This window comes from Polyodon spathula, chromosome 17 (genome assembly GCF_017654505.1).
Source record: "Polyodon spathula isolate WHYD16114869_AA chromosome 17, ASM1765450v1, whole genome shotgun sequence".
NCBI classification, from domain to species: domain Eukaryota; kingdom Metazoa; phylum Chordata; class Actinopteri; order Acipenseriformes; family Polyodontidae; genus Polyodon; species Polyodon spathula.
Window position 1 is genome coordinate 32773278 of NC_054550.1, and position 21849 is coordinate 32795126.

Consider the following 21849-nt stretch of genomic DNA (forward strand, 5'->3'; position numbering starts at 1 on the left):
ATATTCCAAAGTGCACATTTTTTTAAATTAATTGTATACATCAGACAGCTCAGATGAGACGATTAGCTTAATACCTTCTTTATTGTAAATCATTATATTGAGAGCATTTAAATTAGCAATGAACACGATTACTTTTTTTGTCTCCTGGACCCAAAAAGCTACATAAATATATCTCTGGTCTTGCTAGAATGAAAAAAAATGCGCTGAATTATAAGTTTATTTATTTCATTTTTCATCTTTTAGGAGGTCAGGTCCATACTACAATGAAAATAAAATGTTGTACAGATCAAGTTATTCCTTTTTATAGAACAGTAACATAATAATACAACTACATTAAATACATAAAGCTATTGAATGCTGACATTGATACTGTACACCAACAAGATTCTCACCATCAGCAGTGTAAGGCTGTCACAACTGGCTGGATATGTGGTCATTCAAATCCTGTTGCAGGATGTATTCATATGAACAAATTAAGTGATGGTGCATTAGTTCAAGTTACATTCTGCACACAGATGTAATGCCACTATGCTGTCAGCTGGAGGGATGTTTCCTGTTCTTTAGTCTTTTCACTTTCTGTAGATGGGACTCTATGGGCAGCACAATCCATTACAGCAAGATGCTCTCGGAAAGAATGATCTTCTGAAAGAATCTTTGACAGTGGAGTGTCTTTCAGAAGCACATCTGTGAGGCTGATCCAGGGGAACGGGCTTGATATAGAAAAAGATAGAAAGTCAACTTAAAATAGGCAAAAAACAGTCAACCCACTCAACAGTGCAACAGAAGTCCTTACACTACATATCAAATGCCTTAAAGTGTTAAATGCAATGGAAATAGAATTGGTATAGTTTTGATTGCTTTAATGCCCGTCAGGCAAGGCTGTGTAAAATGTTAGAAAAAAGGTAAATATAAAACATTAAAAACAATAGCCGTATGTTTAAGCACACTGTTTAAAACACATCTAGTTGCATTTTTATTTGATTTAAAGGAAGTACCAGACCTCACATTGATAATTTTGTCTTAAGTCTTTATTACTATAGATGTTTTCTAATGTTAGAAACTTACTCATCCTCAGCGAGAGTGGATGCAAAGGTTGCATTAACAAAATTTTGGGTGGTGAAAATAAATTTTATGGGCAGTTTATGTTTCCTTTGTAAATCTCCCTACTGGTGCAAAAGCAGCCTTTGCCTTCTTAAAAATGTTTTAAGTTATTTATTTGATACAAAAGTAAACTTTTTCCTTGCCATGTTTTGTCCATCCATACCTGTTAAATATCGTTTAAAACCCAGCTCAATCAAAACACGCGTCTCCTTCGGTACCAGGACACAAACGTGTGTTACACCGTCGCTATGGAAACAAACGCAGCACGCCAGAAATCTGTTTGAGTGCACCTCAAACAGACAAAAACACAAATGTAAGGTTTCATTTATCAATACTAACTAAACAGACGTTATGTAACTACCCGCAGCAGCAGGAGGATTACATGTGACCGTCAAGCTCAGCTTAGACAGGCAAGTATGTGTCACCTTGATGATAATAATAATAATAATAATAATAATAATAATAATACGGCACAAATGAGTTTCAGAAGATCAGATAAATAGTTTATTTCCCCTTTACGCAATTTACTACATGCTTATATCATTTGCACAAATAAGCTTTATCCAGTCTGTACACTAATGAACTATATACACGCAATATAAGTTTCGCTATATGCTCATATACAGGACTGCCGTTACAAAGCACATACAAATTAGATATACAGAGAACCCTAGCTCGTTCCACTGAAGCAGTATTACAATCTATTTACTGTAGTTGCATCTAGGAATAGATCTTATTTAATCATTAACCAGTTTGGTCTATTTCTACAACTTTGGCAGATCTACTCGCACTAATATTTGGATTCTGGTTTCTTTGTGCAACAAACTTATTTCTGCACATTCTAACCTCTTCTTTTTTTATTCTCCAAAATAACAAACAGCAAAGAAGATTAAGCAAAGTGTCCATGATATTTAATATGCTTGGTAATATGTCAGGCAGTAATAGCGGTGAAATCCTAAGTACTGTACATAACATACTAAGAAAACAGTAATTGCCATGTATGTTACAAAACATGTGATTTAAAGCAGTGTACAATAACTGTGTAACATTCTAACCGGCTTCACTTGCTTTTCCCACATTACATACAATATAAAATAACAATGAAAAAAGCAAAAACATATGTGCTGTAGAATGTATTATTTAGTGTCCTTTAAAACCCTTCAAACTGGACGGTGCAGTAAACCTACAAGAAAGATCTTGGGAAAGGATAAGGGGGACCTTTAAAGGGAGGTTTTTAAATAGGGTTGGGAAAGTAGCTTAGGATAGAGGTTGTTTATTTATTAATTTAAATAAGACTTTAGTTATCACAACAATAATCCCTTTAAAGACACATTACAGAATACACATGTTAACATAAACAAAGAAGGTGCACATGGATCTTCTCTTTTTGCTTCATTTGGACAAACTGAGATGTCTAAGCAAACACTTTGTACAGAAAGATTGATCCAAGCAGCAGTTTAAATAACAATCCTTCAAATGACCAGTTACCAGGACTTCCTGTACACCCACAGTAAGGTAAACCGGACTCTGATTCACTGGGTCTAGGACTAATAGCAATCAGTAGTTGATTGATCATAACATGCACTAAGCACACTGTATTACAAAATAGCTTGTAAACATATATTCAGTACCTCAGAAACAATATCATTTAGATTTCTTATTCCGTTTTTTATATCTGCAGTGGCTTTGCCATTTTCTGTCTACATACACACTGCTGATCAAAAAGGCAAAATTACCCTTTTGGGGGGTAAAAATATCCAGTCTCTCAATATATATATATATTGATTTTGAATTCAGCATGGCTGTATGGCTCTGCATTGCATTAGGATTTCTGCTGATGCTGTATGTGGTCATTCTTTGAAAGCACACAGCACTAGAACAATATTTGAAATAAATTTACAGGTATTACCTGGCATAGCTCACAATAACGGTCGACTACAAGGGAGTTCATTAAAGGCAATTTATGAAAGCAAAGTTTTTTTGTTGTTTCTTTTCCATAAAACCAGTGCATTTTATCTAGACCCGCACCCTCTGGGGTCTGGTGAAGGAGCACAGACTTTACATTTATTTTAAAGAAAGGGAAATACACAAAATTGGCCTACAGATAGCATTTACAGTAATCCTCATGCTCACAGAAAGGCACAGCTGGGGAGTATCAGGAATACGAGCTGGGGGTTAGTAAAGCACACACTTGTTGGGGTGGATTAATATTGGTTTTGTATCAACAGAAGGTTGACAGAACTATTATTTACTATTGGTACTTGATGGTGAAATGATATTGTTAGGACCTATATTCTTTCAGTTGCCATTATATTATATATATATATATATATATATATATATATATATATATATAATATATAATTTTTTTTTTTCACTCCTCCCCTAATCGCCATTTCTGGGATTCCTCCTGACGGGCATCTGGTCGAATCTGATTTCTCATGCCACCCAAAACATTGGAGGTGGCCTCTGTGGCAACAATGAGTGGTTTTACCACAGCAGGTGGAATCTGTCGCAAAACTCCCCCCACAGCCCCAGTCACTCCTCTCTGTTCGTGCTCCCGTGTGGCGGTATCATAGATTGTCAGCGCTGTGTCTGTAATCCCCTGCAAAGAACAACATGAAGACCTTACACATTCAGAATGGTACTATGCAAACAGGCTGTTACCAGCAGCTATAATGATTTGGAAGAAAAAGCCTGAATCTTATTGCATGGGTGGTTAATTTAAAAGTATGACAGCTATCGCTATGCTTTTAACACTTCAGTTTTCATCAGAATGATTGCAATGTTTTTAATACCTCTTTGACGACACTGTATGCTTTGGCCACGCCCTCACGCAGATCCACTGGCTGGTGAGCCAACCGGTAATGAGAGAACCGTTTGATTCTTTTTAATTCGCTTTCATCAGGTCCAGGAGACACCATGTCATAGGCTGTCTCTGCTGCAGCCTGCAGAACACATTTTTGTTAGTAGCTGGAAAGTAGTTTCTAAATCTTAATAGTTACTCTTTCAGGATCTTAACACTGTGTAAAAGAAATGTGTTTCAATGCACAGCTGCAAAAATCCCATGTTTCCCAACCAGTGTTGGTGCTAGGCATTGCAGCCTAAGGAGTGTGCAGTTGAGGAGGAACATGTGCAAAAACAGCACATGGTCAGACTACCTGAATTGTCTGCACCATCCGATTAGTGAGCTCCAAAGCTGCCATGGCAGTAGATGTACCGAAGGATGCAGCGCCACGTTGAAACCCTCTGACAATTCTTCCATCCTTGCGGTACTGTTCAATTGGCAACCACACAAGGTCCCTCAGGCCCTGAACTAAAAAACAAAAAACAGGAGGAAAATAGAGACCATCAACAGAGAAATAAAGGTACTCAATAAATGATTACCAGCAAATGGTGATGCATAAGCAGAGTCATTTAATAAATGTACAATTAAAGTGGTGTTTGCCCAGTGTGGCTCTATTCAGCTTGGGTAGATCTTTAATCTTAGGGTTTATATATTTCATGTGTTTGGAGAATTGTTTCTTGAAAAGTGCATTCAATAATGTGGCTTTCATTTTGCATTAGCTCACCTAATTGTACTAAGGAGTGTATAGGGCCCACTCCTCCCAGAATTCCTGGTAGCTGGTTCTTTTTAATGTCATTCAGCCATTCACTGATTGCATAGGAGAACAGTTTATCCACACCCAGCAATCTGGAATAAAGCAAAAATGCATACAGCTCATGGGCATACAAAAATGTGCACCCTTATTATATATAGACCATACAAGGTAATAATTATGTACTAGTAAATCCTTATATAAAAATGTATTTTTTCAGCACTTTACAGCACATTTAAACTTATAAAATCAAAAATCTTAATACTTCCACGAATCTTAAATAAGGGAAACATCCTCATGATGTCCCAAACTAGGTTATACATGCTTAAATCACTGAGGCTTCGAAAAAGCAGATGCAACAAGCAGTGAATCCTACCCTTGTCTGTAGCAAAGCCTCTTCAGTTTCAGCTCAGAGCAGTTCAGCTGAGTCAAACCAATCACAATTCCAGCAAATGTGCCCTGGAAACACAGTTGCAATATTAATTAAACTGACTCATCCAACACTGTTTACAATAATTCCTCCTGATAGGAATATGCTAGCACACCTGTTCCATTGACACATGCTTCCCGTGATAATCCAAACGAATGGGCACTTCAGAGATGAAACGAAACTCTCTGCAAAACAGATGAAGTCCAATTAGTTCATCTGTTTAGCTGAAGTAATCTGTTACCAGTATAAACAATTAGTCAACAACAACAGCAATAGATATGCAGTGTACCTTCTAGAAAATTATTTTCAGAACTCAATGTACATATAGTACATAAAAACATGACACACTTTCACCACTGGAGGGAACCAGCAGAAACCTGTTGCATTTATTCATTTTTTACCGGAAGAAGATTGGCTGGTCTGTGAAGGATGTTGCAGGTGAAGATTCGGCCTCCCCATTTTCAGTGCTGCTGGAATCTGGTAAGCCATTCTGGCTCGGTTTGCCTTGTCCTGGCACCGAGATGATTGGAGCTGGGTCCAGACTACCACTCATGTGTTTGGGGAAGCTGCAGGTGAGGTCTGGAGCTGGAGGTTTCTTTACTGTAAAAGATAAAGATCTTCTCATGCATGCTGTTCAGTCCTTGCTGCCATCTGTTGAAGCTGGCACTGCCAGGCTCTAGTTAAGACACTCCAGTTGTCCTTAAGCCAATCCTATTAGCAGGAATCACTGGTATATGAGAACCTCCTAGATCAGTGTTCTCAAGCCTGAAAATTGTTGACCACACTCTATATTATACTGGTCAGTAGAATGTAGCATGAAGGGAATAAGTAAGTCTAAATGATGACAAAAGTTTTAATGTTAAACCTATTGCCACAAAAGGGTGACGGTCCATGAAATGAAGAATAATCCTTAAGGTGTGTCGCTGTGTGTTGTCCCATTCATTCACAACACTGTCTATTAAAATCTGAATCATCGAACTATATTACCTTCTTGATCTGGTGGAGACAACAACTCCACCTCAGCAGCAATGCTGGCAAAAAAGTCCTTCAAGAAAAACAATGCATCCTATAAAGGCAGAAAGATAGAAAAAAAGATATATCTTATATGATTGAAAGCCCTGCTTTCTTAAATCTTATTCACAATGAGTTTCTCTATAGCCTCCTGAATGATTTCAACATCGAAGAAATAAAAAATAAAATCACTGGCCTGATCGATATTGAGGCGCACCGGCATTAGAGAGACTCGTAAACAGCACTCCTGTGGGGTTCGACCTGATTCTGGACAGACATGCAAAGCCTTCACCGTCAGCTGTGTAAATAGACACATGATGAAATACAAATTACATAAATGCAGCAAGTTTTCAATGTCCCATTAGGTATTACTGTATATTCTTTACCATATTAGAATGGGCCTTCCTGGGCATCTCTTTGCTGAAGTAGAGGTAGAGGAACTTGTTCATTTGTGATGTGGCCAGACGGTCCCTGATCTCAAGATCCTGGACGATGAACACTTGCCGAGAGACTGGCTGCTCTGTTAAACTGGGCTCCCTGTCCGCCCCACTCTGAGGGTAAACTTCATGCTGGAACTTCACCTGGGAATGAGGGGTATGGATTTGAAATGGAATTCAATAGAAAGCACCATTCTAAAAGTTAAAGAATTCTTGGAACCATGCAATCTATTCCATTCATTACGAAATACCATATTTCATTTTTCCATTATGATTTCTCAATCACTGTACAGATCTAGGCATGTTCCGATTCCACAGCACTGACCCCTCCCTGTCTCTTACCTTGCTCAGCTGTATTTCCATCAGAACATCTGGGTTTCTCCCCCTGCCTCCATGTGCACGCCCAGCAACTCGACTTTGTCTCACTGGGGTCTGTGAGGGAGAGCTGTGAGGAGTGCAGCTGTGAGCAGATGAACAAGTATAAATAATCCAACAGATTCAGAATATACAATTGCAAAAATAAACATGAATAAATAATTGTAACTACTACATTTTTTTGTCCCCATTTGTATTAGATTCCTGACACTTCAAAAGTTTTGAGATTATATGGGGATGGCACAATAAGCTAAAAAAAAACAAAAAACAGGTAACACTCACCCACGACTCTTGGCTGGGGATGATAGGACTGGTCCACCCGCAAAATCCTTGCCCCCATAAAGATGCCAGATGATTGAGATTTCCTTTATTAAATATCTGACCTCTGGAACAGGAAAGTGCAAGGGTCCTTTATTCGAGTCAGTCCTCCCAAGTGGGATACTAAAGTGATTCTCTTGTATCTCAATAGAATCTGAAGTCAGTTTTTTCACTACTGGCTCCTCATCACGATCCTGCAGAGTACAAAATCACAGTAAGAGTTTCACCCAGCTTCATAAGAACACGTACATTGCACTAGCTTATTATTTGTTTAAAGCATTTATATATCAAGTTCACTGTTATTTTAAACTTTGACTAATTATCTACAGTTCCATTTACATAAACACATAAAATACATGAAACTTATTCTGCAGGCATTTCTTACAGCAGCGCCCGCCAAAGGAGTTTCCAGAATACAAAAGTCATCGCTCTCTGGAGCAGCGTCGCTCATGGCTGCGTAGATCAGAGGGTGGTGATAGGGTGTAAAGGTTGGGCTTGGTTCCTGGGAGATGTTCCCACTCTCATCTGGGAACAGGAAGAGATCTGAACGAGGTGGCTCGAGAGCCTGTGTGGATCCTTCATGGACTCCTGCACAGAGACAACAGTAAGAGGAGGAGAATTCCACAGCACAGCAAAAACAAATGGTGCTCAACTTTGTACTGCTGCACAGAGAAAATTGACCTCAAAACAAACAAAACACAACATACAGCTGTATACAATTGCTGACATGTTCTTGTGACTTGTTTAAACTTTTTTTCAACTCCGTTAAGAATAGAAATGGAAGACTGCAACCCAGCTCATCCAAAAAATGAGTGGTAAAATAAGTGGTTCCACCAATTTCTTTTGCATACAGGTCTGACCAATATACATTGAACTTGCAAATGCTAGCAAATTAGGCAAATAGTATATTGATATGCAAACTTGTTTAAGAATGACAAGTCTAAATGATTGAAAACGGGGGTCATTTGAAAAGCTCTTATATTCCAAAGTCATTAACTGCATCTATTAATATTGGTCCTTGACCCAGGAGCTATCCTGGTAATATATTTAAATGCCAAGGACGGAGCATTCTCCATCCATTCCTCAAAGTCATGAAGCTGTGCCCCCTCTTACCATTGGGCTGCCGGTCCTCAGGGGACCGTGCCTGCTGGAAGTCTGTGTCCTCCATGGCTTCACTCATCAGGTCCTGAAGGATCTGTTGCTCAGCTTCAGGGAGGAGTAGTGGCCGAGAGGGGGGTCTGCTTGGGATGTCGGGCTAAAAGACACAGCACAATGGCTCAACTCACAATGCAAGATTTAGACAACAATATCCAACAGCAGGAACTACCAAAAAAATTTTATGAGCTTTTTTCTAATTTTCTCTCTGCATTCCCTACTCACCCTGCCTCGTTGCTTAGAGCCTCCAGCTTTTGTCTCTGGTCTTGGGGGTGGAATAAGGTCCCCGTAGCTTGCTATGTACTGGATCAGGTTCATGAGTGCCGCACAGGAATCATAGCAAGTCCGGATGTGAATGACATCACTGGAGCAGCGCAGCTCAAATCGTGGCTCAGTCTGTGCAAATTATGTTAGTACACTGAATACAAATGAGACTGGTTTATAAATTTAAAAAATAATCACAAAATATTCATGTGGTCAATATAGTGAATGCTTTATTAATTTTAAGCATTATGAATTATTACAGATGTAAGTGTTCAGACTGCCAGTTCTTACCATTTCTCCATTGACTCCGGGTTTAACTGCTGTAATCCTCAGCTCCAAGAGTCCCATATCCACCACTTGCACATAATCTGCCGATTACAAAAACAAACCTTTAAAATATGTTCTGAACAGCCACTCTGGACCTGGGATGAGTTGCACTGAAACTATTCAAAATAAACCCACCTCTGTTCAGATTGACCGACACGTTGTTACACTTGTCTGATAAAAACAACGCAGCTTCATCCAGAATGATTCTAAAAACAGAAAACAAAAAAAACCCAAGCGATTCGTCTTTACTATTGTAAACCAGAACAACGTCCCAGGCTTGTGTAAAATGAGCCTCGTGTCAGGAGCGTGTGTGTAATAACCTCATACCTGAGTTTGGAGGAGGACCGGTCAAGCGAGACACTGCTGGAGATGCTAAAGGTTTCCACAGTGAGAAGAGATCTGATTGGCAGATACAGTGGTCTGCAAAGAAAACAACCACTCAGGTCTTGAGCCAATAACTGTAGCCCCTTCTTTTCAATTCTTACTGCTGACACAGCCTGCTAGTATTTAGCATGCACTGTTGTTGTTGTTCTTTATCTGTCTGGCACTGAAGTATATATACAATGTAGTTCCTGTGTCTTCCTGTTCCTGTGCCTTTAATAATCCACTTAAACAAACAGGGTTGGTTCAACCCAAACCCAAATAAGAAACTGCTATTTTAAAGTCCACTGAAGTGTGCATTATAAAATAAATATCTTTTTTAAATATAAAATAAATGTGGCAACAAATATATTGCTTCAGATTTATGAAAACAAGCAAGCCAGGTAATTAGGATGGATTAGAATTCCTAAGGCCTTTAAAGTCAGTCAAAATAATTGTCTTTGTTTTTCTATACCTGTAATCAAGAGAACAGCTCCACAGGTGAAGGTGAAAGGTAGTGACTGAAACAGGTGGGGTGTATCCCAAAACAGGCTCATCAGACACATTCAGGAAATCCAGAATCTAAATCAGTGAAAAATAAATATAGGAAACAGAAAAAGGTTTTAAAAATGGCTGCTATGCATGTGTAATAGAAGATGGAAAACAAACCAAATGACACAGATGACTGTCTGATATTCCTGTGCCTCAGGCTTTCTTTTCCAGTACTCTCACCTGCTCCTGCCAGCTGATACTTGAGGGCACCACCTGGTGCTGAAGAGTAGCTCCTTTCACTCCGACAGAGATCAGGAACTCCTGCAGGCACACAAGTAATTACTGGAACACCCTGCTTTCAGATACATGCTCACAGTCCTTAGCATGTCATCCGCTTCTTCTCAACACAGCACTTTCAAACTACTGGCCACAGCACCACATGGCTAAAGAGAGGGGTATTACAACCACTGGTGAGCTACAAGTAATGTAAGGCACGTAAAAAATGCTTGTTGCTTATGCAGCTTGTGCTGCATTCAATATATCCTGTAATCATCTTCATCTTCACCCTTTATACATCAAGTAAAAGTACTTCTCATGCTAAATGATACCTTAACATTGCGCTCGATGTTCTCAGAGTAGATCTTCACTGCCACAGACAGCATATTTATACTCTCTCCTCCAGCACCTTCAGGCACGCAACGTTTGCTGAGGGACCCCTCCTCAGAGCGGTAAATGGTAGGTTCCAACCAGTGAGGCCGGGTTTTACTGGGCAACTTCACTTCAGTGCTGGGGACAGTTCCTTCTAACATACCTAGGGAGAACCAAAGAAACACATAGTTACTGTGTCTAACGTCCTTCCCTTCCCAATGCAGACTAATATGTGCACTGCTCAGAAGGCCTTCATTCAAACACAAAAATGTGGTTTTGTTATCAGCACTTTCAATACCTTGGTGATACAGACACAAGCTGCTGGTATGGAGACATATGTAATGCTGGTCTTCATAGCCCTCATAGCGAGTCACACTGAACAGAACCCCATTATCAATTTCTAACCAGAACTCTCCATGCCTGCTTTCTATCACTGTCCCATCTTCCCGCTGGAAATAAACAAATTTAAGGTTAACGTTAGAAAAAAAATAAATAAATAAAAAATTATTTTCATGACAGGGTATACGGAGTGTATCGCTAAACATGCAGTGGCATGTTTTCAACTGTAATATTCTAGAGTTCTCAGGGCCCCAAGGGGAATCTTCCAGTAACTCAGTTACCTTGGTATCTGTCTGTAAGGCCACAAGTCCGTGGTTGACACTCAGGAGGACAGAGAAAAGACTTTGGGAGGTTTTGTTCTGAGGCTCATTCTTCTTTTTCCTTCGACACCTAAAACCAAAGTCTCCCGTGGAGTAATATTGCATCGTCTCTTCCTCCGATCCACTCTCTTCTTCTGGAAAAACACAAGCAGAAAGACGCACTTTCAAAATACATTTACTTAATGGCAGCTCAGATCCACAAGTTTATATGCCTTTACAGCTATTTACACAGCTCCCAGGTTCATCAGCCATGGATGAGCTTGCAAATAGGAATGCTGTTACCTGCCAGTAATTGTTCTTTATTACACCAAATGAGTGAAATCCTTGCTTAATTTCCTCATGGGTCAGAACAACCATATGGCCAGAGTATAGATAACATGTTTCTCATACCATCGGGGGCAGATGATCTGAACTGGCTGAAACTGTCCTTGCTGTAGGTATTGATTAGCTGGCTCGCTACTGACAGTCCAACACCATAGGACATGTTTTCAAAGGTCTCTACTGGAGATGGTGCGGTCGGCTCCCATAGCAACAGGTCATTATTGATTCTGCTAGGCAAGAACAGAAGAGATTCATTGTAAGGGATTTCAAAATGAGCTGGAACACTGTCTGGGTGTTTTGCTTTGGGCTTTCCGAGACAAACCTGTTGTGCAATTTCTCGTAAAAGGCCTTGTTTGGCAGGGCTAATTCAACATTTGGCAACGACAGCTCCAAAATGTAGCGTGAATTGCTCATTGTCTTCTCCTGAAATTCAGTCATTTCAGCCACATCTCCTGGCATGACCATCTGTGAATGACAAAGGGGGCAGAATAATCAATCTGATAGTTTACATCTTCACCCACTGAAGTGATGGTGATCCATTTCTTATCATTGGGTTTTACCTCCTCGTTTTCGTACATGACCCTGCGGGAGGAGAATGGTGAGGGCTCTGGTTTTCCGAAATCACAGACGTCTTTCAAAGAGTGCGCCCCTCCTTCCTCCTCCTCTGGGGAGAGCCCCTCAGCCTCCTCCTCTTCCTCGGCTGTGACCCGCTCCAGGATAGAGTGCACTGCCGTCGGGTTCACTTTCAACACGATCCTGAAGGAGAGCACAGTGTCATACTGTAGGTGTAGCTCTGTGATCAAGTGATACCATTAACAGGACCGTGCACATGCTTGAAACAAAGCACCTTGTGAGCAATATTATACTAATTATAATAATAGCATTCCTTTCATACACCTGCTTGCAATAAACCTTGTTATATTAGTTATGTACTGTATTGCAGGCCAGTCACAACTGCTGTAATATAGAACTCCAGTTATCTCACCTTGGCCAATCAAATTTGCCACTGTCTGATGTCACCATGTCACCATCCATCCCATGTGACACCTTGAGGAACCTGACAGCTGCCTGGTCATGGTCATCTTGAAACTTGCCTGTGAAAGCAGAAGTTCAAATGTGAATAAGCACTGCCCTCAATCTTTTTTTTTTTTTTTTCTCTGACACAATTTTGATCAACTTACCAGTCAGTTCTTTAAACGTCAGCTCCAGTTTAGTTTGTTCCGGAGAGGATCCGCCAGTGAATTCGGTTTTGAATTCCACATCCTTGAACTCCAGATGGAGAATTTCTTTCTGGAGGGATTTCTTAAACCAGGGGCCCCTCTCCTGGTCCGACCTCAAGTCAGGAATTGGAAATCGCACGGCCAAGTTTAACACTGGCACATTAACCAAGACAGACATCCGGCAGTTTGCTGGTGTCCTCGAGTCGTCTAAGAAAACTTCAGTGAATGCCTTGTGCTGAAAACATTAGGCAAGTACAAAGCCTAGTTAGTTTTTGTTCATTTTTCTTTTTTTAATTTGATTATGGATTCCAAAAATAAATCACATTAAAATAATGTTGTTATGGGGAATAATATGTTGAAGACGACAATATGGTGATGTATATTTAGCTGAATCAAGGAGTTGAACAATTATCAGAACTCACCAGACTGACATGCTTATTGTAGGAGGTGTACATGTGGGATGCCATCATTTCTGTTGTTACCAGTTTCTGTGGTTGCAGTAAAGAATTGAGTCTATCCACAATGCTAATATCTAATTCTGAATGAACTGGACCCAGTTCTATCTGAAAATCAGCTTTCTGAGGCATTGCACTGAGTCGCACCTGACTTCCCTGTAAAAGAAATCAAACACAAGTACCGTCTATTAGTTACAACCCCCAGTTTAGTCAATAGTTCATTCATAGCCTTTGGCAACCAAACCCGTGCTACACAGTTTTTCATCTATGTGACACTACAGATCTCTCACAAAGGAAAGCTTCATACGCCTTTAGATAACTCTTTGCAGCACATAAACCCACCTTCTTACATATTTAACCCACTGAAGTAATATTGTGTTATTGCACATCAAACTCAGTCAGAATGCTACCAGACAACAAGTAGCTGTGGATGGATATTTTTAGTTGGGTATTTCAAGTGGTATCATTTATTACATATCTGCAGACGCTGAAGACCTAAGTTTAGGTACATACCCGTATATCGACAGTAATGCAGGTTAACAATGAAATCATTACCTGGGGTCCCCTGCGTTCAGAAAACTTGTACAGAAGGTGAAGACAAGCTGGAGGATGGGATTCTTTGAGGCAGTCTGAATCAAATGTTACAAGCTTCAGAGAAAAAAAAGTATCCGTCATTTACCAGTTGTACTGTTATTTTATTGAGTGTGATCTACTTAGGTCACTCTTTGTATTAGTAGAAAGGGGGCACACGGCACACTGGTTAACAAAGCTTCGATTCGATGTGTTTCTGCTGGCACTTTTTCTCACCTCTGTGTACTGGGGTGCGCTGGACCGTGAGTCTGTTGGGAATAGACACTCCAGCAGCTCCATCTGTCCCACAGACACATCAGTACTGAGACTGCGCAAACTGGATCCCTGCCGCTGCTCGTAGGTTACCTTGATACCAGTTCCCATGAACCTGGGAAAAGAGTAATCCTGGGTTAGCACGGGAGTGACCAGCAATCAACAGTTACATCACAACTAAACTAGAACTGGGAGCTTCTATTAACAAAAACCTACTAGATCCCACAAAACTCTGGAATTGCATGAGCAAAGGGGCACGTCCTAACGGACTGAACGGTTTGTAAACATGAACTAAAATAGCTATCTCCAGATAGTGAAATGCAGTGAAATGGTTTGTTTCTGCCGGACGCCACCTTTACAGGAAGTGTTTTTCAAAGTAAAGGTGACACTTGATTTTGCCCGATGAGCTGTTGGTGAAAACTGAAATAATTTTACCTCTGTGTTTTACTACAGATGCTTGCATGTTAAGTTGGTATAGTAAGGTTGCACTATGTTTCAACTAGTGCAAAATCACCAGGTGCCGAACTCAGAACAGGCACAACAAACTGGGACCGGTTTTAGGATCGCGCTTGATCAGTCACAGATGTTAACTAAAACTGTAAACATTCCAGTCTAGATATTATATGCTTGTTCAGCATTTGGAAGAGGTACACTTTACACATGTTGCTCATTAGGAGCTCATTTAGGTTGGCATGCTTGCTTGCTATCGATTCATATGTGTGTGTGTTTTTCTCTAACCCCTACAGTTTCAAAGAAAAAAGTGGGAACATTTAACTGTACCTCAGGTGATCATAAGGACAGGCCTCATCAAAAATGGGATGAAAATGTGGAAAATCTCCTTCGCAGAGCTCTGCAGGACTGATTTTCTCAATCCGGCTGAAGAAATCGGAGGCCATCAGAGTGAGCGGGTTGAGGTTCAGTGCTGTTTCAGGGGGTGGCAGAGGGTCTATATGAAGGACAGACACGGACAGACTGCCCAGGGCTAGTCTGAACACAACCTCAGGCCGGGATTCATCCACAGAGTGAGGTTTAGATGGGTGAGCTGGAAGGGAGTTTAATGACAATCAGGCATTTTTATCTACTGTCTTTAGTTATAGTTATACTGTAGCATCAAGGCATTGCAGTCTGTTTTTTAGTGAGGTCCCCAAGCCAAGAGATATATAAAACAGAAGTACAGCTTATACTTACAATATATACAAAAACACTTCAGCATTCAAGCAGATGACAGATATCCAAACTTAACATTTTCAAATAGATCAGCTTTGAGAAGCAATTTAGTGGTTGCTTTCTGTGTTAAATGATGACCCTCCTCCAAAAAAATGTAAATAAAAAGCAGCAGTACATCTTTGACAAACCACACATAGCTGCTGATCACAGTGTTCTGCACTCACATGTCTGTCGAAGCAGTTTCTGAGGAGGCTGCATCCCTCTTGATAGGAAGGGAGGGTCCTGTGCCAGTTTTTCCCTGTGTCTCGGAGGATCCAGGTAGTCATCCCAAACCGTCTGCGGTACAAACATTAAATCAAAGGACCAGTCCGAAGAGTCGCTTATGCTATTTATATTTACTAAGGGCAAAAAATGAAATGAATAACACTAAAGGTTTACATCAACTTTAATAAGATACAGGATGATTTACTTACTGTTACATTATCCAATGGGGATCCTCTGGGAGAGCTGGCGTAGTTGCTGTTTAAAGACAGTTCAAGATCCACATTGGGTGGGTCTCCAAGTGGCGGAAGGGAGGACAGACTGTGGGACATTTCCATTTCTGCCATAGAGAAGAATACATCTTCTTCTAGGTTGAGCAGAAAAACAGATCAGGAAAAACAGAATCCTGCAGTCCTATGAATGTTAAATCCTAACAGTAATAGTTAAAAACAAGATAAGATGCATACAAAAGCAGGCCTGTATGGCATTTTGTGGACCTACCAGTTCTGATTACCCTGAAATAAGATCATGTACAGTATTCTTAATTCACTAATTCAAAACTTAAACATTTAAGGAGGGCTGGTGCAATGATTTGCTGTTTTCTAATTTTATTTACATTTGGTGACATTGTTCAGAAAAAAAACCCTGCAAAGGCCATTTTTATATTTTTTAAAAAAAAATTATGTATTTTTATATTGCAATAGCAAGAAAATCAGTCCCTGCCCATCCTCACCCCGACTTGACGTGGTTCTCGTCTCGCTCTCAAACAGGCCCTGCTCCTCCAGCCCCCCTGCAGGCAGCATGTCCTTCTTCAGACAGCGGTGCAGCTCCATGTGCAGCCGGTACTCGTCCTCTTGCTGGATTGGACGGCTTTTCCTGTCCTTACAGCTGAGGGAGGTCCTCTCTGAACTCTCTATACAGGATGAACCTGCTGAGCATTAAATGGGGGTCAGCGCCTCTTCATGAAAACCAACAAATGACTGCTGACTTCTTTGAGGGAATTTGTTATCAAATGCCACTGCCTCTTTGTGATGCTCGGAAATGAGACATTCAAACACAAACAAATTATACTGTATAGAGCAATACAAAACAAATACAGCAACAGCATACAGAATAGCGTAAAGCCACAAGATACAGAATCAGTTTTAAAGCACGGATTTCCTGTTTGTGAATAACAAAATATGTTTATTAAAGATTAGCTTTAGTAAATCTGCACAGATGTAAAGTAAAATGGAAAAGCCATGCTACGAGTCATGATCAGAAAGAAGTGAACATAGTAGGATGGAGAGTTAGAAGCATATGTATCAGTGCTATTTGGAATAATGTAAAGGTTACACACTTAAACAATTTGTATAGCCTGCAACTTATTCCATAAAGCAGTACTGCATCAGGAAGGCAGATCTGATGAACAGTTGTAAACAAACAGAGATTCAGGTGAATGTTTTAAAAGTGCCTAAAAGACAACACTTATTGTTTTATACCAAATAATAAATTTCGTAAATCGAATCATTAGACGTGTTCTACGTTTCGAACGAATTTTACCTTTTCTGTACGGAATGCTCAGTCACTAGTCTTTCTTCCCACTTGATCATCCTACGCTCTTCGCAATCTTCGGATACATAGTCACGATAAAACCTTAATTAGTAATTTCGCAAATGTGTGACAATTTGTTAAACAACATAGTTGCGGCAGACGTTGATAGGTAATTAATATTACCCAGTGTGATTAACATGCATTAACAATGAGGACAGGGCACAGCAGAAGACTCACCTGGTCCTGAAAAGACACCCAGCATGTCCAAGAGCAGATGCACTTGGCGTGGAGACAAGAGCACATTTATAGAATCAATCTGTCCATCTACATCCAGCTAGAAGAAGAGAGAGAAGAAACATTAACCTTTATAAAGGGAAACAGGTTATTCTATATGACTGTATAAAAATACCTAGAGGACTGTATTGTTTACTTTCGCTCCAGGAAGTGCTTCATTTTGTTTGAGGATAAGACCGAGTTCCATTCTCCCATTCAAACATCCAATCTGCACAGGCTTGAATGGTGCCACTTCAGACACAGTTCTTGTAAACTGGGGGTGCGGCTCACAGATGATTTTAGGGTTCCAGCTGGGAGAGAGCTTTGGTTCCGTTTCCTATTTAAAAAAAAAAGGGAAACAAATTACCTGGATTCATGCAGAGTTGCATGTCTCCTAATTTTATTCAAAAATAATTTCAAATGCAAAAAGTCTGATCTTTAAAAACGTTAGAATGATGATTGGAACTTACTGTTTGCGGAGTTGAGGACTTTGGACAGGTTCTTGCAGCTTCTGAAAATTCATCCCAAAAAACTGAGACCCCAGTAAGTTGCAGGTTTTTATGCGCAAACATCGTTGGCTGGTGAACATTCATCCCAGAGCATTCATCTCCAGTTTCATCACAATACACAATTCTGAGCAATCAAAGAAGAGAGCATGCTTACTAACTAAAAACATCAAAATCAGTATTGTCTGAGCACCAGTTTCATTAAAACTTAACCATTCCACCATCCACTATTAATAGTGAAGGTAATTATGTTTAAGTGCTATATCATTATAGACTGACTGGCTTGGTGCATTGTTTCAGTGGAAATAGTTCTTGTGTCTTGTCCAGTGTAGTAGGTTTCTACGATTTGGTCCACTGTAGGATGTTAGTTGCTGGTCACAATACATGCGCCTGTTTGCTGTCATGATCAGAGTCAGACCGAAGTTGTGTGTGCTGATGGAGGTATGCACTGCGTTACGGGAAAAGCAGGTTGCACTGGCAAACACTTTGCCTCTTGTATGAACACAGAGATCCTTCTGCTTTCCCAGGGCTGTTGCTGAATAGCTGCACACAACTCATATATAGCTTATATAAAAATACATCTGTTAGATCACATAACATGCCACACAACCACATAAATATGCGCACATTTCAGACTAGGGTATCTTCTAATTTTACTTCTCCAGTTTTTGGGTGAAAAAAAAACTATGTTACTGTATATGTAAAAATGGGTATGTACAGTAATAATCTAAAACATGACTTACTTGCTGATTCGCATTTCAAGAGCTATTCCAGTTTTTGAGTTTTCTGGTACATGTTCAATCCTGAGGACTGTGTCTAAAAATGTAACTTTGACTCTTCTCAGAACTAAAAGAGAAAACACGAGGGTATGTAATAAAAATCAGATTTGCAGCTGGCACACTATCATACATCTGTGGGTTTGATCCTGCATTTAGAACTGTAGATGACACCTACTGCACCAGTAAAACCTATTTCATATGGAAGAGTGATCACAAGACCAGAATTTGAGGTTGCCAACCTTTTCTTTGTTCAGCAAGATCAATCATAAAATCAGCCAGTTAAAATACTTGTTTTTGCCATCTAGTGCAAAAGAACAGTTTTTACAGTGAGATGTACTGTATTTAATGCAAAGGGGAAGTGAGTAAGAGCCTAGCAGAGTGCAGTAGTGTGGGTAACGCACAGAAGCATGGTAAATGCTCACTTCCAGTAGAGTTCTTTTCATAATCTGTAACTTCTCTGAATTAAAGGAAATAGAAACTATACCTGTTTCAATGGTTTCTGCAAATTTCTCAAGCCCTTCTAGAGGCTGAAACCCTTCCGCCTGCTCATCTGTCAGCCTCTGACTCAGACATTCCTTAGCAAGCTGCATGCTGCTTGTCATGAAACTGGACCAGTACATCGGCTCAGATCCGGATGCTGCAGACAGATACAAAAAGCAGGTGAGCAATTTCAAAACAGTTTCATCCTGCTCTCATCTCTTCTATAACTTGAGGTCTAAGACAGAAAATACATGTGCATGGCCTCAAATCTACCTTTACTATTACAGCAGTCCGCAGTTCCGAGTGGAGTTCATTCATAGACGTCCAAGCTGTTTAATATTAATTTTGATTAAACAAAATGAGCGGAGGACATCACTACCATACACATATGTGACTATTACCATGCAATAAAAAGTGTTTTCTGTGTGTCTGCTTGCACCCAGCTCCCAGTCAACAGCACTGTTTCTAAAAGGGCAGTGCGGTAACTCACCCATCCGTGGTCTTGGCCTAAAAACCATCTCAAGCCCTTTCACCTCCAGAGCACAGTTCTCCTGCAGCAGTGAGGCCCAGGGGACAGACAGGGAGATTGTCTGAATAAACCCCTCAATCACCTCAAAGGGAGCGTCCACCGATTCCAGGATCTCATTCAGGGACTAGAGAGAGAGAATATTGAGCAACCTGTCCCTTGCATTTGTCCTTTCAAGAGTTTTCAGAACGTATTTTATTAAGCTCGCGTGACTGAAACACTATTTAAAGTACAAAGTTGAATTTGTACAATGTATTACTCCATAATGTGTGTGGTGGAGGGGGGAGTCACATAGCTAATAATTAAAAAAAAAAAAAAAAATATATATATATATATATATATATATATATATATATATATATATATAGTAAATTCTTCTCAAAATGGAAGAGGACTGTCAAATTAACATGTGTATAAGGAAGTTGTGCATGCATCTAGCTCTAGAGAGCCATTTATGATGTATAACACTTTAAGTGCCAATGTGACAGTTCTCTTGCAATATTGGTTCTAAATCATAAGATTATAAAGCATATATTCTCTTCAGTTGTGTGCAGCAAAGCCAAACATTATCTGAGAAGAAATGGCACCTCCACTACTAAATACTGTAGATGCACAAGCATGTACTTGATAAATAACATCACATTGCTTCATACACATAAACAATATGAAGTATTTAGCATCAGCCTTTACCGATCAATAACAATTGAGCATCCCATCTTACACAATCGGACCCCTCACTCTTGTGTGTCTTACCCATTTGTCTAACGGGACTTGCGCCAGTGATCCGGTTCCCTGATAGAGGTCCAGGCTCAGCTGATCCAGGCTCAGCTTCTCTTGCAGGAAGTTGCCCAGATACCGGTGTAGCAAGTACCTGCAGGCCCGCTTTTTTATCGACTCAGAAAATGGCCAAGGCATCTCTGCTGAGATATTGCGAACCCCTCAAGAAACGGGAATATGAAGCCTCTAGGGAAGCGTTTGGTATTTAATTATCTTTTTAAAAGGGTCTCTAATCGTGTCGGCGTGTTGTTGTAACCTGGTGAAACGGCTATTCAAATTAGACAAGGATAGTGTTTCAGGGGTTGCCTCAGTCATCCTATTTGGCCTGGAGCTGTCCACACAGTTCCATTTATATAGTGTACCCCTTAATCCTATCTGACTAGTAAATATTATTGGGAAAAACTGTAAAAAGAAGGAAGAAATCCTATGATGAGGAATATCATGACACCATTTCTATTGTAATGATATTATAATATTCAATCAGTAAATAATTGCTAATATGGTTGAAAGCCACATTATATAAATAGTTAAATATAGAAAAATAGTAACAAATGTATGATTTTAGAACCTGGTTTGCAGCTTTGCCATTAGTCTGTACCACTTCGGGCCTCACAAACAGTTCATAGCATTAAAATCCTGCAGTAAACATTGCAGATCGCGGCATTAGACGAGCCGTACCAACCAATCTCTTGTATTGTCACGGTTCCGCACAGGCTGGCTGCGGTACCAGTCCGACACCGCCCACGAAACCTCGGTCCCGGTCCGACTCCTGAACCCAGTCCTAATGCACACTGTGGTGTGGGTTTAGGTTTACGACTATTCAGGTGAAGAAAAAACAAACAATCCAGCGACAGTTAACCCAGAGCTCATTACCATGCTTTCCACTCGAGACCTGTGAACGAGTATCGGTTCGCCTCAGCAGGGTTTTGTTTTTGTTTACTAAAACCATTCCTTGACGCAACAAACTGTGCGACTTTCCGATTGCACAATCAAACAACAATGACCGTTACAGCTGGGTGAGTTTTAAGTCTGTGTGTATTTAAATTAAGTTCGTTTCTCGTCCTGTTCTGGTTCCGATCTGCTCTCTCTCTCTCTCTCTCTGTCTCTCACACTCTCCCCTTGTTTACAAACACTCAGTGACTCTGCAGGCCGCTGACTGCCCCTTCTCGCATGCGCACATACAGACGTACAGACAGGGTGGTATCTGACGCAGAACGTGTACGAAGGCAAACTGCTTGAAGTTAAAGGTCTGGGTGGATTGAGGGCAACAGGACCAAAAGATGAAACAGGGCAGGCGTCTTGCTCAAGGTGTCAGCTGATATATGTCAAATTCCCTAATCTGACAGCAGGTGGAAAAAATGAAGCGTTGGAGGTTTGAAACAATATTGTGATCCTAATTTTCTCTGTAATGCTAAATCATGCAATGTTTTGAGAGTGAAAATTGTCAATTCTATTTTTTTTTTTTTAAACACATATACTGTACCCCTTGAGCATACATGTAAATTGGGTGCCTATGTAAACAAGAGCTAGTG

At 40.2% G+C, this 21849-nt stretch overlaps 1 protein-coding gene across 9 annotated transcripts; it reads right to left on the reverse strand.

Annotated features, from left to right (window-relative positions):
• Positions 1–2358: 2358 nt before the first annotated feature.
• Positions 2359–21468, reverse strand: LOC121329559 (autophagy-related protein 2 homolog B-like). Of its 9 annotated transcripts, none has more exons than XM_041275197.1 (42): positions 20294–21468; positions 19505–19667; positions 19019–19171; positions 18499–18601; positions 17720–17882; positions 17407–17586; positions 17214–17310; positions 16177–16374; positions 15656–15810; positions 15407–15518; positions 14796–15057; positions 13980–14130; positions 13728–13820; positions 13140–13328; positions 12679–12952; positions 12483–12591; positions 12058–12253; positions 11820–11962; positions 11567–11727; positions 11138–11310; positions 10816–10966; positions 10478–10680; positions 10110–10190; positions 9853–9959; positions 9345–9437; positions 9153–9223; positions 8982–9058; positions 8652–8822; positions 8385–8526; positions 7657–7859; positions 7236–7465; positions 6921–7023; positions 6528–6722; positions 6338–6439; positions 6118–6196; positions 5532–5730; positions 5246–5315; positions 5077–5159; positions 4674–4795; positions 4263–4417; positions 3900–4049; positions 2359–3706 (listed from the first exon to the last, which is right to left on the reverse strand). In XM_041275197.1, the coding sequence occupies exons 1-42, from the start codon at positions 20453–20455 to the stop codon at positions 3476–3478; spliced, it is 6255 nt and encodes a 2084-aa protein (XP_041131131.1). In that variant the 5' UTR covers positions 20456–21468; the 3' UTR covers positions 2359–3475. The 9 variants fall into 9 exon arrangements, with proteins under 9 accessions (XP_041131131.1, XP_041131133.1, XP_041131129.1 ...); XM_041275199.1 differs by having other exon boundaries at positions 6921–7038; positions 16177–16356; positions 20294–21467; XM_041275195.1 differs by having other exon boundaries at positions 6921–7038; positions 16177–16371; positions 20294–21467.
• Between the last annotated feature and the right edge of the window lie 381 nt (positions 21469–21849).